Genomic DNA, 13,507 nt, shown 5'->3' with positions numbered 1-13,507 from the left:
CTGGGCATGCCAAGTTCTTGAGTTCATCCAGTTGTCCAAAAATGTGTCCTTGGCCCTCAGCTTTGGGGTGTTGGATTGACGTCTTGCTGCCTTGAAGAGCTTACATTTCATTGAAGGGGAGAGCAGGTGGGGATGTAATAGGGAAGCAGTCACAGCAGTCGGTAAGGGTTCACCTCTTGGAGAGGAACTTTTTCCACTGAGCGACTTGGGGAAAAATGAAACACGGGCCCCAGTCCATCCTTCCTTGAGTCTCCACTCTCGTGTGTTTCTTTGCATCTTTGCAGCTGATGATTTGATTTGAATGCGAGTCCCTCCCCTGACAGTTCAGGGCCTCCTGTGCTGGAACCGGCAGCAGAGGTGTCTATTTTAATAGTTTTTGTTCAAGAGAAAACAGTGGTGCTGCTGCATTCTTGGAGAGGTGTATTGGGGTGTGGGCACAGCCAGGGGTGACTCCACCCCTGGGGGGGCTTCCTCCCCTCTTCCTCAGTGGAGGGTTCTGTCATCCTGTCCCCCAGAGGCCGGTCCTCATGCCACTTCTGCTCAGAAAACGGACCCAGGAAGGACTTCGGATCAGACCCCAGCACGTCTGCTGCTCTGGGGCCAGCTGGTGTCTGGATCCATCTAGATGTTCTGGCAACTGTTCAGGAGGTTTGAAGAAGTCGTCTATGGTGTTCATTCATTCATTCACTCATTCATTCTGTGGATGTGTGTTGAGTGGCTACTCTGGGCCAGACGGTAGGGTTGCAGCAGATTTGGGGGGGGCGGGCGCGGCTGCGCCTGACCCCGTGAAGCTGACAGTCTGTTGGAACACCCTGGAACATCTGCTGTAAGCTAGAGATTTCAGTGGTGTGCCTTGTAAAAAGAAGGGAGTGGGTGGCGTGCGAAGGGGCCAAAGTTGGGGTCGAGAAGCCCCCTTCCCCAGATATTACATTCCACTGAAGCCCAGGGAGGGGTAGATGGCTCCCCCTCCTCTTTGAATCTGCCCCAGGGTTTCCAGCACAGGAGGCAGCAGTGCAGAGTTAGAAGCTCTGGCACGTTCTAGAAGCCGAGAGGCTGGAGAGGAAGTAGGGCCGAGATGGTGGAGGACTCTGGGGCAATGGGAGGTCACTGTGGGTGTTCCACGGGTGGGGGTGGGGCGTTACCCACCCGCTGAATGATAAGGATCCGGTGGCTTCTGTCTGGAGAACAGAGGGAAGGAGCTGGGACTGGAGTCAGGGGTTCCTTGAGGAGGGGTGAGAGATGCTGGGGTCGGAGGGAACAGAGGCTGGAAACAAGCATCTTGCTGCTGGACGTGACCTCCAATCATTCTCTTTCCGAAGCAGGGAGCAAGTGTCTGTTGCTCACCTACCATGTGCAGGATTTTAAGAGTACAGTGGGCCCTTGGCCTTGGAGAATCCAGACAGGAGCAGAAGGAGACAGTTAAGCAGAAAGTTAAATAGCAGCAGGGATCAAAATAACCGTCCACAGTGGTGAAGCCTCCCAAGGCCTGATTACCTGTGCGCAATTACCTGTCGGGTTCAAGCCGGGGACAGGGCCTGCCATCCCTCCCTGACAGGAGGGACCCCTGATGGCCACCTCGGTGGGGCTGGCTTCTCACCCAGTGCCCCCCCAGCCCCCTGTTGACCTCTCACTGCCCACCCAGTCTGTGATGGAGACACCCAGTCCCCCTCCCCTCCTGGCCGGATCTGGGGCATCCCCTGTCCCAGTGAGGACGTTCTTCCTTCTCTCCGGCTGGGGACTTTGCTGGTTAGTGCAGAGCGGAAGGGACAAAGGAGTGACTTAACGGCTGCGTGCCTGTCAGGAGCAGCGCGTGGAGGGGATGAGCCAGAGCAAGTGGGCTTTGCCTCACTTCTTTACCCTTTCCTCAGAAAAGCCACGAAACAGAGAAGTAGAGGAGGAGGGCCTTACAGATCAGGCCGCACTGCCCTGTCACTTACACATGGGGAAATGGAGGCTGAGAGAAAGAAAAGGATATCCTGGCAGGCGTGGGACGCGATCAGAATTAGTGGAATGAATGAACCTTTCCATCCCTTCATCCCCTCTGCCATCTCTCTGGGCCCGTTTCAGCTTTCTCACCACTATTTGAAGTTCAGTCATCAAGAGTGGATGTGATGTTCTCGGAGGAGTGCAATTATTGCAAAACATAGCAGAAGGATTCGTGCTTTGCCCTCCAAGTACTTCTCCCGGTTGGGTCTGAAAAGCAAGGGGCTGTTTTAGGAGGTGGTGAGGTCCCTGTCAGGGCAGTGTGCAAGGGTGCTTGTAAGAGCCTCAGAAACCATGACAAGGGTGGTGTGTGGGGTGATGCCACGTCTCCCAGGATCCAGGGCCTCTTGGCCCCGAAGCTTTTTAATTTTCCTCAGAGTAGGATTTGGTTCCCACCAGGGGGATTGGCCTTACTTTTCTTTCAATATTCATTTCCTCCTCAGTCATCAGACTGATGACATTCTGATGCTGCTGTGTGATTTACAAGGTATATTGGGGCTCGCTGGGGGCCAGCTCAGGGTGGGAGCCGGCCAGGCCGATGATGGTGCGTGTGTGTGCTATGGGGGGCGCTCCAGACAGCCTGCTGTGCTCCCCACACCGTGCCGCGGCTTCCACGGGGGCCACGCTGCCCCTGGGTGGGAGGTGGACCAGCAGAGCCACCAATATTCCCTTAGCTGGTGGCCTTCATGCCACATTGGGCTCGTTCATGTCCACCGTTAGCTCTGGCTTCTTTTGCCTGCCTGGTGTGTCTCTCCTGTCGTGGCCAGATGGGGCCATTTCTGGATTCCTGCCTCTCCTAGACTGAATTCCATGGGAGCCGTGATGGGTGTGGTTCACGCTGCGGACCGTGGCTCCCAGGGCCATCTCCGGGAGAGAAGGGGCCTCTGGGATCTACCCTATGCACACGGGGCTGGGCAGGGACACAGGCCGTTGTGGTTTTCCCCTTCCTTAAAGACTCAGTGTTCCAAATGAGGCCCCTTGGATGCAAACGTTATACCTACTCGCACCCAGTGCATTTCTGCAGTCAGACCCACATCGCCCTGCTCTAGCTCCTCTGCGAGAGTAATGCAGATCTGCCTGGATGCTCTGACTTGGTTCTGCTGGGTGTCCCCTGGCCAGGGGTGTTTGCCCAGGACTGAGAGGATCCCCGGGATGTGGAACTTTCGGTGCTGAAACCAGGAGAGTTCCAGGCAAACTGCGATTCTTGGTCACTTTGCCCCCAGCTCCCCTCCCTGCAGACCTGCCAGCCCTGTTGTGGGGTTTGAGTGTGCTGAAGCCGAGGATGGTGTGCAGAGGGGGAGATACCTTCTTTCCTTTTTATTTTCCTCTTCCTTTCCCAACAAGAGCATTCATCTTCCCCCTTGTGACCAGTACCATAGTCCGCTATCCACTGTGGCCCCGGCTCTAGGAAAAGAGCTTGTTTGCCATGTCAGCTCCAAGTGCATGGCCTTAAACTGAAGGTTCACCACAGCTGACCGGAGCAGGGCACTTTCTTCTGGTCATTTGTGAAGAACATTCCACAGCTCCAGCCCAAGACTCTTGTTTCACTGTTTGCATATAAGCAGAAGCATCCCTGCCTCTACAGCTGATCCGAATGTGTGTACCTGGGACACTCTTCCCATCCAAATTCACATCACCTCGGTGTTGGGATGTCGGTAGTTTCAGCTTAGAAATCTTGGTGCTCAACGGGGTCTTAGGAAAGAAGAATATCACACATGACCTGGAAGGAAGAGCCAGGGGAAATATCTGTGTGGCTTCCTGGGAATCTTCTTTGAGTCATTTCACTGTTTTTTTTTTTTTTTTTTTTCTGGTGTGAAATTGATTTGGGGCCCCGATCTTTAAAGTTATGGGAGTGAATTCCACAAACAAAGTTTCCTTTTCTTTCCTAGGAGCTTTTAGTCAGCCATGCAGTTAGCACTGTGCCATTCCAGCCGCCTCACACACTCAGCCACTGGCCTTTAGAAGCAAACAGGTATTGAGGAGCTGACAAGAAATGACTTTTCACTCCTTTTCTGCCCTAACATTGTCACTCACCGCAGGGCTGGCCACGCCTAATTTTCACGAAATCAACCCAACTTGGTTTACAGTGTCAGGCGAGCTCCAGTAAGGAAAAACCAAAGTCATTGAATACAAAAGAATGAAAAAAACAAAATCACTCCGTTCCATGAATGCAAGCGTTCTCCTGGCTTTGCATCTCTGGAGCGTGTCTTCCAGAACCCACGGCTGCTCAGCCCTGCTCAGAGCACCTCCACCTGCTCGGAAGCACAGGCTGGATTTCCATCCCCAGTTACACTGCTTCCAGAAAGACAAGATCCCTGTTGGATGCCCATGAAGCTTATGCTGAGTAAATATTGACAAAGTAGTCTAAAGAGCAAACACTTTGACATTTGTAAGGTCCACTGGAAGGTCTTGTATATATTTATACAGCAGCAATGAGCACCGCATACCAATTTGCCTGAACTTGTTCTGACATAATTCTGCATGGATGGTGTGTGTGCCGGTTGCTGAAAACGGCTGAGTGTACACATGGGGGACACGGCCAGGGCTGGGTGGTGGCGGGTCAGAGTCTTCCTTCCCATCTAGAACAAACCAACACCTGTCCAAGCTTCTATAAGGAAACTTCCTTTAAGCTTCGATAAGACCTACTTTTTCAGAAGGCAGAAAGAAAAAAAAAAAAAGCCACAAAACCTTGTTTTTAATTTATCGCAATTGATGTACTTTCTTTTTACTTTGTAAAAATTGTATTGATGTTTTTGTGCTTTATATTTATTAAAGGTTGAGCCTCAAAAATGTAATGAGTAAAAAATGCTTGCTTAATTTAAATTGTGAATCTGTCTGTTAAGAAATGCATTAGGGGTAGGAGAAGCATAAGACATATTAATTGACAGACAGGAACTGCTGTCTCTGAGGTTGATACAAGTAATTTATTACTTTAGAAATGAATGCCACCTCCAGAATGTGCTTCATTAATTTCAAATTTAGTTTTAATTTCAAGCTGTTGCCCCTTGAGAAGAATAAGGTGGCAAATTATGTTTGAAGAGCAGATTTTTTTTTTTTTTTTTGCTCCAAAGAAACACCACATTTTAACTATTTAATTTTATAAATAAATGTGCCTGTCTGCTTTGCTGCGTTTTCCTGAGAGCCGAGAAAATGCTCTAGGTAAGATCAACACTGACTAATGCTTTTCTTTCTTTCTTTCTTTCTTTCTCTCCTTCTCCCTGTGTCCCTTCTTTCTGTCCCACTTGTCCCACCTGTTATCACGGCAGCCTATGTTTCAGATGAGTTAAAGGCTGCCGCCCTGGTAGACGAAGATATAGACCCAGAGGAGAGCCTGACAGATGGGGAGCCCTCGGCTAAGTACATGTGCCCAGAAAAGGAGCTCAGCAAGACCTGCCCCAGCTACCAGAACTCCCCAGCGGCTGAGTTTTCCAGCCACGAGATGGACAGTGAGTCCCACATCAGTGAGACTAGTGACCGGATGGCCGACTTTGAAAGTGGCTCCATGAAGAACGAAGAGGAGGCCAAGGAGGTGGCGGTCCCACCGGAAGACTCGACCGTGTCGGACAGCCTGGAGCAGATGAAGGCCGTGTACAACAACTTCCTCTCCAACTCGTACTGGTCCAGCCTCACCCTCAACCTGCACCAGCCATCCTCGGAGAAGAATAATGGGAGCTGCAGCAGCAGCAGCAGTAGCAGCAGCAGCTGCGGCAGCGGGAGCTTCGACTGGCACCAGAGCGCCATGGCCAAGACCCTGCAGCAGGTGTCACAGAGCCGCGTGCTGCCCGAGCCCAGCCTGTTCAGCACCGTGCAGCTGTACCGGCAGAGCAGCAAGCTCTACGGCTCCATCTTCACGGGGGCCAGCAAGTTCCGCTGCAAAGACTGCAGCGCTGCCTACGACACCCTGGTGGAGTTGACGGTGCACATGAACGAGACGGGGCACTACCGCGACGACAACCACGAGACTGACAACAACAACCCCAAGCGCTGGTCCAAGCCCCGCAAACGCTCGCTGCTGGAAATGGAAGGGAAGGAGGACGCCCAGAAGGTGTTGAAGTGCATGTACTGCGGCCACTCGTTCGAGTCCCTCCAGGACTTGAGTGTCCACATGATCAAAACGAAACACTACCAAAAAGTGCCTCTGAAGGAACCTGTCACTCCCGTCGCAGCCAAAATCATCCCTGCCACTCGCAAGAAGGCCTCACTGGAGCTGGAGCTCCCCAGCTCCCCGGACTCCACCGGCGGCACCCCCAAAGCTGCCATGGCGGACACGAACGACGTGCTTCAGAAGAACTCCAACCCATACATCACGCCAAATAACCGCTACGGCCACCAGAACGGGGCCAGCTACGCCTGGCACTTCGAGGCCCGCAAGTCCCAGATCCTCAAGTGCATGGAGTGCGGCAGCTCGCACGACACGCTGCAGGAGCTCACGGCCCACATGATGGTGACTGGCCACTTCATCAAGGTCACCAACTCGGCCATGAAGAAGGGGAAGCCCATCATGGAGACGCCTGTCACGCCCAGCATCACCACCCTGCTGGATGAGAAGGTGCAATCCGTGCCCCTGGCCGCCACCACCTTCACGTCCCCCTCCAACACGCCCGCCAGCGTCTCCCCGAAACTGAACGTGGAGGTCAAGAAGGAGGCCGACAAGGAGAAAGTGGTCACAGACGAGAAGCCTAAGGAAAAGGAGAAGGCCTGTGAGGAGGAGAAGTACGACATCTCTTCCAAGTACCACTATTTGACTGAGAACGACTTAGAAGAGAGTCCCAAGGGGGGGCTCGATATCCTCAAGTCCCTAGAAAACACAGTGACGTCTGCCATCAATAAGGCCCAGAACGGCACCCCCAGCTGGGGGGGCTACCCCAGCATCCACGCCGCCTACCAGCTCCCCAACATGATGAAGCTGTCTCTGGGCTCCGCGGGGAAGAGCGCAGCCCTGAAGCCCATGTTCGGCAACAGTGACATCGTGTCCCCCACAAAGAACCAGACCCTCATCTCTCCGCCCAGCAGCCAGACCTCCCCCATGCCCAAGACAAACTTTCACGCCATGGAGGAGCTGGTGAAAAAGGTCACCGAGAAAGTTGCCAAAGTTGAGGAGAAAATGAAGGAGCCCGAGGGCAAGCTTTCTCCGCCCAAGCGGGCCACCCCGTCCCCGTGCAGCAGCGACATCAGCGAGCCCATCAGGATGGAGGCGTCCAGCGATGGGGGCTTCAAAAGCCAGGAGGACAGCCCCAGCCCCCAGCGGGATGGCTGCAAGGAAGGGAGCCCCCCAGCGGAGCCGGTGGAGAACGGCAAGGACCTGGTGAAGCCCCTGAGCAGCGGCCTGAGCAGCAGCACGGCCATCATCACCGACCACCCGCCAGAGCAGCCCTTCGTTAACCCTCTGAGCGCCCTCCAGTCGGTCATGAACATCCACCTGGGCAAGGCTGCCAAGCCCTCCCTGCCTGCCCTCGACCCCATGAGCATGCTCTTCAAGATGAGCAACAGCCTGGCGGAGAAGGCAGCGGTGGCCACGCCCCCACCCCTGCAGTCCAAGAAGGTGGACCACCTCGACCGCTATTTCTACCACGTCAGCAACGACCAACCCATAGACTTGACAAAAGGGAAGAGTGACAAAGGCTGCCCTTTGGGTTCAGTGCTTTTGTCACCCACGTCCACATCCCCAGCAACCTCCTCATCCACGGTGACAACGGCAAAGACGTCCGCCGTCGTGTCGTTCATGTCCAACTCGCCGCTCCGCGAGAACGCCTTGTCAGATATATCCGATATGCTGAAGAACTTGACAGAGAGCCACACGTCAAAGTCCTCCACCCCTTCCAGCATCTCCGAGAAGTCTGACATTGACGGGGCCACCCTGGAGGAGGCCGAGGAGGTGACGCCTGCGCAAAAGAGGAAGGGCCGCCAATCAAACTGGAACCCCCAGCACCTGCTGATCCTCCAGGCCCAGTTTGCCGCCAGCCTCCGGCAGACCTCGGAGGGCAAGTACATCATGTCGGACCTGAGCCCCCAGGAGCGCATGCACATCTCAAGGTTCACCGGGCTCTCCATGACCACCATCAGCCACTGGCTGGCCAACGTGAAGTACCAGCTGCGAAGGACAGGTGGAACAAAGTTCCTCAAAAACTTGGACACTGGCCACCCCGTGTTCTTTTGTAATGACTGCGCGTCACAAATCAGGACTCCCTCCACGTACATCAGCCATCTCGAGTCACACCTGGGCTTCCGGCTACGGGATTTGTCCAAACTGTCCACCGAACAGATTAACAATCAGATAGCACAAACCAAGTCACCGTCGGAAAAACTGGTGACGTCCTCCCCCGAGGAGGACCTGGGGACCTCCTACCAGTGCAAACTTTGCAATCGGACCTTTGCAAGCAAGCATGCGGTTAAGCTTCACCTCAGCAAAACACACGGGAAATCCCCAGAGGACCACCTTCTGTATGTTTCCGAGTTAGAGAAGCAGTAGCGTTTGCTTTTGATGAAAAGGACTGTGATTTGCTTTGAGGGAAACTGTTGCAGGCACCTTAAGGCCCCTCTGTCTTGTTCTAGGCACATGTTCTTATTTTAACTGCAGAGAATCACTCTGGGCTGGACTGTTTTGTATAACTGTACAGTGTTTAATAGAGGTGCATACTCAGCTGTTGTCACTGGTAAAATATGAAGGTTAAAACGCAGTGGTTAAGTGTTTGGAACTTTGTGTAAATGGGATTTAGTTGTGAGCATCCCCCGATGCTTCAAGCTGCATGCATTAACAGACAGTTTAATTAAGCATTTATGACGAAACCGGCCACATTTTTCCACGCGGCCGAGTGTGCTGGCATTTTTCACCCTTTCATCTTTAGCCCTCTGAGTACTTTGAAGCACTTTTGCATTAATTTGGTTAAAAAATAAAATAAAAGAATAATAATGTATGAAGCTCTGTTTTTTAAATTCCTTACCAGCTTAGTTATAATTAATAATATGAACCTCCATTTATGCAGGTCTGCAGGGGTATAACACGCCTTGAAATTTAAAAGAATATTATTTTCACATTGAAACATAGATGTATATATTGTATAGATTTCAGACTCTCTTATGAAAAATGTGATTGTGGGTAAATGACCTTTTTTCCTGCATTTATAGCAACGGTGTTTTATGTACCTGCCATGCTCTGGGCATAAGCCATGCCTATGTATAGTGTATATTTCTTTTTCTTTTTTTTTTTAAGGTCTATGGGTTTTGTTTTTTTACATGCAAACATTGTAAATTATACAGAAGATACCACAGATAACATTTATAAAGTATACAGAAACATTATCTGAAAGCAAAGTATGATTGTTTGTTTTGCTATACAGTACATCTATATTGATAGAGGTTCACGTTTAAATTATACATATTTATTAACATCATATTATCATTTGTTTTGAGCAGTCTGAATAAACGAGGCCAGGAAATCCATCCGTGGCAGCATCATAACTATTTTGCACATGATTTTTAAAGGTATTTATTAGAAATCAAAAAAAAAAAAAACGCTCAAAATAAACTCAGTGCTCAAAGGGGTAAGTCTATTTCAAAAGGAAAAAAAAAAAAGAACAAAAAAAGAGAGAGAGAGAACTTGTACTGTATTTCCTAAACATTGATAAAGCCTTTAAAATGTTTGTACTGTAATACTTTGCTTAAAAGTCACGAGGCATTCTGTGATACAACCTCTTTTACTTATTTATAAGCCCTCTTGGTTGCTATTCCATATTGTAGGATGCCTTTTTTATTTCAATTGGTAACTTTCTGTTTTGTTCTTCCTAATTATTCTCCCAAGATCCCACACTGCAGCTTTATCTTTAGGCTTATGAAAGGTAACCCGTGGTTACCGGCTCTCCAAGTGATTCTGTTCTTCTCCATTTTTGGCAGTTAATTTGCAGAAGTAACTGACAGCTGACACCATATGAGAACCTATGTATAAAATATTGGCATGTAAACAGCACAGACACTCTGTGCCCTGTTTTGTTGTTGACAATGAACCACCATTATGTGACTCTTCATATAACCCTCTTTTCTACGGCAGCATTAAAATTGTCTTTTTGCTATAATTTTGTGTTGCGTTCACAATTATGTCTGAAATGTGCTACGACTAACGAGCACATTAAAATTAAATTGTATGCGATCTGTTTATGACTGAGTTGGTTGCTGTGTCTGCCAGGTGCTGGCAGTCGGAAACCGCCCGTAAATCAGGGGAGTTTTAGTGAACCTTGGGTTTGGAGAGCAGCAAACATTCACTTAGAGGCGGCGTGGACAGAATTTTCCCCAAGAATAAAAATGGAAAAGAAAGGAAGATGTTCCCGTGAGGTTAGATGCTCGCTGGGAAGGCGATGCTATCAGACATCGGTAGTGGAGCTTCGGTCACACCTGGTGACCCGCGTCGGGGCCGGAGGTTGGTCTCCCATCTGCATGAGAGAAGTCGAAGCCAGGGCCCAGAGCCCTGCTCGAGGGAGATGGGAAGAAAGGTTTTTGGAAGGCTCAGTGCAGGGCGGCTCCTTCCTGTTGATTCGGGATTTTCAAGGAGCCGAAAACAGAGCCCAGCTGGGCAGGTGGACCCTGGGGTCCACACTGTCTCTCTTGTGCTAAAGCAGGCCCAGATAACGAGGTGTAGGGCGGTGGGGAGTCTGAACCCATCCACGGGAGGGGTGGGGAGAGCATTTATATGATAATCACAAGCTTTTATTAACCCTGGCAAATTATGCCAACAAAACGCTGGGAACATATCATGTAAAATTGTAAAATACCTTTATTACTATATTCAGACTACTCTTGCAGTTATGTGGAATCGTAGCTCCTAACCTAGAATTATACAAATGAGAGATGTATTACATCCATGTAATATATAAAACACCTCCACCTTAAAAAAATATACGCTTTTATTAAAAATTTAAATTAAGCCCTTTCAGAGATGTTCGGCAACACGCCCACATTTTTTTCTGTTCATTCCCACCCCTTTGTGTCAAGATGAGGCCAAAATTTCTGTCTGCTCTACTTTCTCTCGGCAATCCATCTCTCCCCGGGTTTTTAGAGAGAACCTCACTAGAGTTTAAAACGGGTTTTTGGCAAGTAGGGAGGTGTGTGCTGGCTCTGCTCTCGCCTTGTAATGCAGGCACACTGTTGGGCTCTGCCCTCGGGCGGTGCAGACGGGTCTTTCCCTTCTGGGTCACGGGCCTTGTCCCCTTCCCCATCTCTTCCAGGGTGGCCGCAGACGTCCCTCCAAGAGCAGTTCTTCTCCCTGTCCGCCCTTACCTGGAAGGAGGCCTGGGACACCATACGTTTCCCTGGGGGGCCGGCTCCCCTTGGAAACGGCTCAGGGGACAGAGACACCCTCCCTCCCGTGCCTTCCCTATCTCCACATCCTGGAGCCCAGATTTCCACTCTTGAATTTTTCACAGGTTAAATATAGCATTGGTTTATTAGAATCCAAAGTCCTGCATCTAACAGATTAAACTGACAACACTTCCATCACCACCAGGGCCCATGTGGCTTGAAGGGAGATGGGATTTGTGCAAGTGATGCTGGAAACCCCGCCCCCCCTTTACAGTTTGGGAGAAGAAACTGATGTCCTGCCCCTCTTCTCCTCACCCCACCCCCAGGGTTAGCTTTAGGACTTCAGTTTGGGTATAGAAGTGAGGATTTATCGCCAAGGCAGGTAGCAGATTCTATGACTCATTTGGTCCCCAGGGGCTCATAGCCAAGAAAGGACTGCTCATGTTAATGGGGCCCAGAAATTAATTTTGCCTTTAGAGGAAACATAGTAACTCAGCAGTGGAGGACCTGAGTCATGACTGCAAACCTAACCCGGCATGATGGCAGTCTCCCAGCCATGCGTCGTGGCAGGAGGCGGGGCTGGCTAGGGCCTCACCCCACGTGGAAATGCAGGGCCATTTACTCTCAAGGTCATCAAACCCTCTCCTGGCTGGAGAGTGGGCCACTGTCCAAAAGAGCCTTCCATTCACAGCCCAGAATGTCCCCGATTTTCCTGAGATCAGTTGGGAACATCTAAAGTTGTATTCCAAGGCCGATGCAGCTGTGCACTAGTTCGCCTACGGTTGATGTTAATAGAGAATGTGAGTGCAGGAAGGAATGGGTCATCCAAGTCAGCTCTTTAAACGAGTCCAGGGAGGAGGAGGGATGGTGCCAAGTGAGGGAGGTTTTAATCACAGGTGTGTGGGTGACCCCGACCTCACCCCACCCAAGCCCAGGCTTGTTGCCGTCCTACTGTATATCTTCCAGCCATCACATTTACGCAGTATCTTAAAATAACATTTGTGATAAATGTGCAATTTAACTAATTTATGGTGCTATGATGTGCTCAGGGCTACATGCAAGATGAAAATCTTAAATGGAGCTTGAACAGCTCACTTCACAACAAGAAATCAATATGCCACATCTTAGCTATTCGCTGCCGTCAACATTTAGCAAAAAATATCAGTGATGTATCTTTAAGTTTGAGGCAGCAAGAATTCTATAATTAACCAAAATCTTACATAGTTAAAGAGGGTGGGTTATGATGAAGACCCAGATCTCCCTGGCATCTTCGTTCTATTTTCATTCTGCAAAAAGGAAAAAAAAATATTGATAACCACCAAAGAGCTGCTTCTCTGCCGGGTGCTAAGGAGAGCTTAGGTGGCAGTGGTTAGCCCAGGAAGGCCTCCCCAGCAGAGCTCAGGGCTGTGGTCTCTGCAGATCTGGAAGGATTCCTTCTCTCCAAATCAGACCACTCCAGCTCGGTGGACTTCACTGCCCCCAACCCCTGGCCCACCTATTGTTTCACAGACCTGGTGACTGACTACTAAAAGAGAAAAAAGGCCCTAGTACCTGCCAAGCTCTGGGAAGAGCTGAACTCCGTCTTGAGAGCAGAACCCTGAAGTTAGAAGCCTGAAGGTAGTTGAAGGCATGAGCTGATGGGAGACAAGTCTCCATTGAACAAATCCTGTGTTGAAACTATCGTCTCCTGAGATTTCTAAGTCATCTAATAGAAAAAAAGAAAAAAAAATCAAATAATTTTATTTTTTCAAATTCGTCTGTGCAGCTCTTTTGAAATTAGAAAATTGCAATCGCATTTAATTCTGTTGACTATTTAGCACAAAAATAATCCACTTGGTATTATAGGAAGCAATCATAAGAATGAAAACACACAAACTGCAACACCACTCTTTAATAATAAATACTTTAAAATAATAGCTATTATCCTTTTAGCTAATGGAGAAATTACCATTTTTGCTCTGCCAGATAGTTATTCTTTTGGTAAGAGAAACACTAACCTTTTTTCTCCCTAGGGATTTATTAGTAAGCACGTGTAATCTTTGGCAAAAGGAAACCTAAAAATGCATTTCCCCGGGGACCTGGTGCCAGTCGATGCCTTTCAGCCCGCAGCTGACCTCAGAGATGCAGACAAGGTACTCGTGCTTGTGTTCCCACACGATTCCAGGGTATGCTGGCCTTTGCAAACTATGCTATAGTTAGCTTCAGAAACCATCTCACTCCTTTGGGGGAAGCCTCA

At 49.9% G+C, this 13,507-nt stretch overlaps 1 protein-coding gene across 1 annotated transcript in view; it reads left to right on the top strand.

The window, feature by feature from the left end:
- The window catches only part of TSHZ3 (teashirt zinc finger homeobox 3), a gene marked incomplete at both ends in the record, with an annotated part of 67,356 nt that extends 58,904 nt beyond the window's left edge, over window positions 1-8,452 (top strand). Inside the window, one exon of the mRNA XM_082861988.1 lies at window positions 5,250-8,452. Within this exon, the coding sequence (XP_082718114.1) occupies window positions 5,250-8,452 (3,203 nt within the window). The remainder of the gene's footprint in view (window positions 1-5,249) is intronic.
- Between the last annotated feature and the right edge of the window lie 5,055 nt (window positions 8,453-13,507).

The sequence above is a fragment of the Leucopleurus acutus genome (assembly GCF_964270905.1).
Source record: "Leucopleurus acutus genome assembly, chromosome: 20".
In the NCBI taxonomy this organism is placed as follows: Eukaryota; Metazoa; Chordata; class Mammalia; order Artiodactyla; family Delphinidae; genus Leucopleurus; species Leucopleurus acutus.
Note: the sequence above shows the minus strand (reverse complement) of the source record. Positions and strands in the feature narration are given on the sequence as shown.